This window comes from Mesoplodon bidens, assembly GCF_964165515.1.
Source record: "Mesoplodon bidens genome assembly, chromosome: 19".
NCBI lineage: Eukaryota > Metazoa > Chordata > Mammalia > Artiodactyla > Ziphiidae > Mesoplodon > Mesoplodon bidens.
Window position 1 is genome coordinate 39,889,276 of NC_138179.1, and position 2,743 is coordinate 39,892,018.

Consider the following 2,743-nt stretch of genomic DNA (forward strand, 5'->3'; position numbering starts at 1 on the left):
AACTCTGGGGCCTCAGCCAGCCACTGTAATCCTCTGCATCTGTGTGCCATCTGAGGTTTCACCCTCAGCACGCAGGGACAGGGCACAGGGTGGCCAGAGCCCTGCTGACTTTGTCCTTCCTGTAAAATGGAGGTGGGGAGGGTGGGGGATTAGAAATCTCTGTGATCAACATCACATGCTGCCCGGCCACACTTGCTACAACAGCCGTGTACCCAGGAGTCTGGATTTTTCTGGTCCTGAGCCTGTGGACGGCCCCTGGGGTGATTGGCTCTGTGGGGGGAACATTGGAGCCCCTGCCCCACAGTCCTGATAAGTGGGACCCCTGCCCCCGGGCTCCCAGAATTCAAGAACAGGAGTTTCCTGCTTGGGGCTTAGAGATGTGGGGAGAGAAGGTGGAGGAGGGAGGGCAGGGCGACGTGCAGGACGTGGAGCTTTGTAAGGGAGGGACGGCCACCTCTAAGAAGTGCACATCTGCAGACGGTCAGGGAAAGAGACAAACAGTGACCCAGGGACCCAGTGAGCAGGGACAGGGCAGGAAGTGTCTACGCCCTGCTTGCCCGCTCCACCCCGGCCCCCAGACTCCCCACTCCAGGTCCCCTACAAAAGAGGCAAGATGCACCATCACCCTGGATGGCCCCCTGGGAGAGGAGGAACAGACCCCCGACCATCGCTTCTCTGCAACAGGTGCAGAGGGGCCCTCCTCATCACAGAGGCCACTTCTGAAGCTGGGGCCCCCCAAGGTAGCAGCGGTGGCCAGGATGTCCACTCAGAGCATCCACTACCTGAAGCCGCGGCGCCACACACTCCCCACCAACGAGTTTCGTTGCCTCACCCCAGAGGATGCTCCTGGCGTGTCTGAGATTGAGTGAGAGGGTGGGTAGCCTGCCGACAGGGTCCAGGACGCTGCTGAACTCTGCTGCTGTTGCCCTTGGGGAGAAGACCCTCGAGTCTCCTGCCCTTGGCAGTTGGGACCACAGAGTATCTGACTCTGAGTGTTTCCATGCGTGTGCAAGAGCACATGCGTGTGCAGCAAAGTGGGGGGAAGAGCAGCCCTGAATCCTCTGCTTTCCTGTGGGGGAGGGCTGGGGGCTGAAGGAGCCCACCCCCAGCATCCAAGCAGATTCTCAGTGGACAGTGGGCATGTGTCACGGTGACCACGGAGTCACCACCAGGGCCTGCTCCACAGCCTTTATCTCTGTATCGGGCATCTGCCCCCTGAACCTGGACCAGGTCCAGCACTTCCTGGCCCTGTGTCCTGAGCTGTCCCTGGACTGGTTCGTGGAGGGCCGCCTCGTGGCCTTCATCGTCGGCTCCCTGTGGGCTGAGGAGAGCCTCACTCAGGTGAGGAAGGGGCTGGGGGCAGAGATGCCCAGACCCAGGAAGGCGTCCGGGGGAGAGGCCGCTGCCCGATGGCCCCAGCTCCTCCTGCGCTCACAGAGGCCAGCCAGGTGGGGGGAGGAGCCTGGAGGCTGGGATTTCTTCCTCCGAGCCAAGAGATGAGCACAGACGTGGGTCCTCTCCAGGGCAAGACCAGTCCTTTGCGGTCTCAAGGCCCTCAAGAAGGGACTGCCATAGGGCTGGGAATGTAGGTCCCAATTTGGGGTCTCCTTGGATAGGAGGGGGGTCTTGATTAGAGGCACTCAGGGGCACCTGCCCTTGGCCCAGGCGGGGGTGGTTTGCGGGTGCAGGTGTCCACAGAGGTGACCTGGATTCGTGTCTGTCTCTCGCCCCCAGGAGTCGCTGACGTTGCACAGGCCCGGGGGCCGCGCGGCCCACCTGCATGTGCTGACCATGCACCGCCCCCTCCGGCAGCAGGGCAAGGGCTCCATCCTGCTCTGGCGCTACCTGCACCACCTGGGCGGCCATCCAGGCATGCACCTGGCCGTGCTCATGCGCGAGGACAGGCTGGTGCCCTTCTACCAGAGGTTCGGCTTCCACCCTGTGGGCTCGTGTGCCGTGGGCTCACTCGCCTTCAGGAGATGCAGTGCTTCTTGCGGGGCCACGCCTCCCCGCGCAGGAGCACTGACTGCTGAACTGGCCGCCCCCGGGGAGCCCACGGCCAGGTGCCAGGGGTGTGGGGAGGCAGGCTGGGGGCTCCTACCCTGTCCCGCTGTCCCCTTCTCTGCCCTGCTGTCGCTCAGCTCAGCTCAGCCTGAAGGGAGACAGTGATTCCCAGAGGGTCCTGGGGTAGGGGATGGGGGGTGAAATAAAGAGAGGGCGGGGCGGCTGCTCCCAGCCCAGGCTGCCCTGCTGGGGCATGAGTGCGGTATCCTCCAGTCTGTCCACACGAGGCCCTCTGGACCCCCTGCATCCAAACTGTGCCCACACGTGGCTGGGTGGGTGAATTGGGGACAGTGGGAGGCAGCCTGCAGCCCTGCTTCAGCGTCCTCACCAAAGGAGCCGGGTGCCCAGCGGGCCCTTATTCCCCCAGGCCCAGGGCTGCGCCTTCCCATCCTCATCCCTGGAATGGAGGCAGGGTGCCCTTCGCAGGGGCCACTTCCCAGCTCCCCCCATCACCCTGGGCACCCACGGTTACTGTGGGTCTTCTGTCCCATGGGGTGTGGGGTGAAGGGCTGGGGGGCACAGGGAATGGACCAGTGCTGCACCCCTCCCCCCGCACTGCTTCTGCCAGGACGGCCCTCCCCTCCACCCAGCCAGACCCCTGACTGGGGCTTGGAGAAAGCAGGGATCTGAAGATTTGACACCACCTTCTCAAGGGCCCCCTTGAGCCCCTCCATGTGAC

At 63.8% G+C, this 2,743-nt stretch overlaps 1 protein-coding gene across 1 annotated transcript; it reads left to right on the forward strand.

Annotated features, from left to right (window-relative positions):
* Positions 1-377: 377 nt before the first annotated feature.
* Positions 378-2,033, forward strand: AANAT (aralkylamine N-acetyltransferase; the record flags this gene model as incomplete). The annotated part of the gene is given in 5 exon segments (XM_081218646.1): positions 378-480; positions 685-865; positions 1,173-1,341; positions 1,735-1,971; positions 1,977-2,033. Coding segments are annotated over 5 exon segments (747 nt in total).
* Between the last annotated feature and the right edge of the window lie 710 nt (positions 2,034-2,743).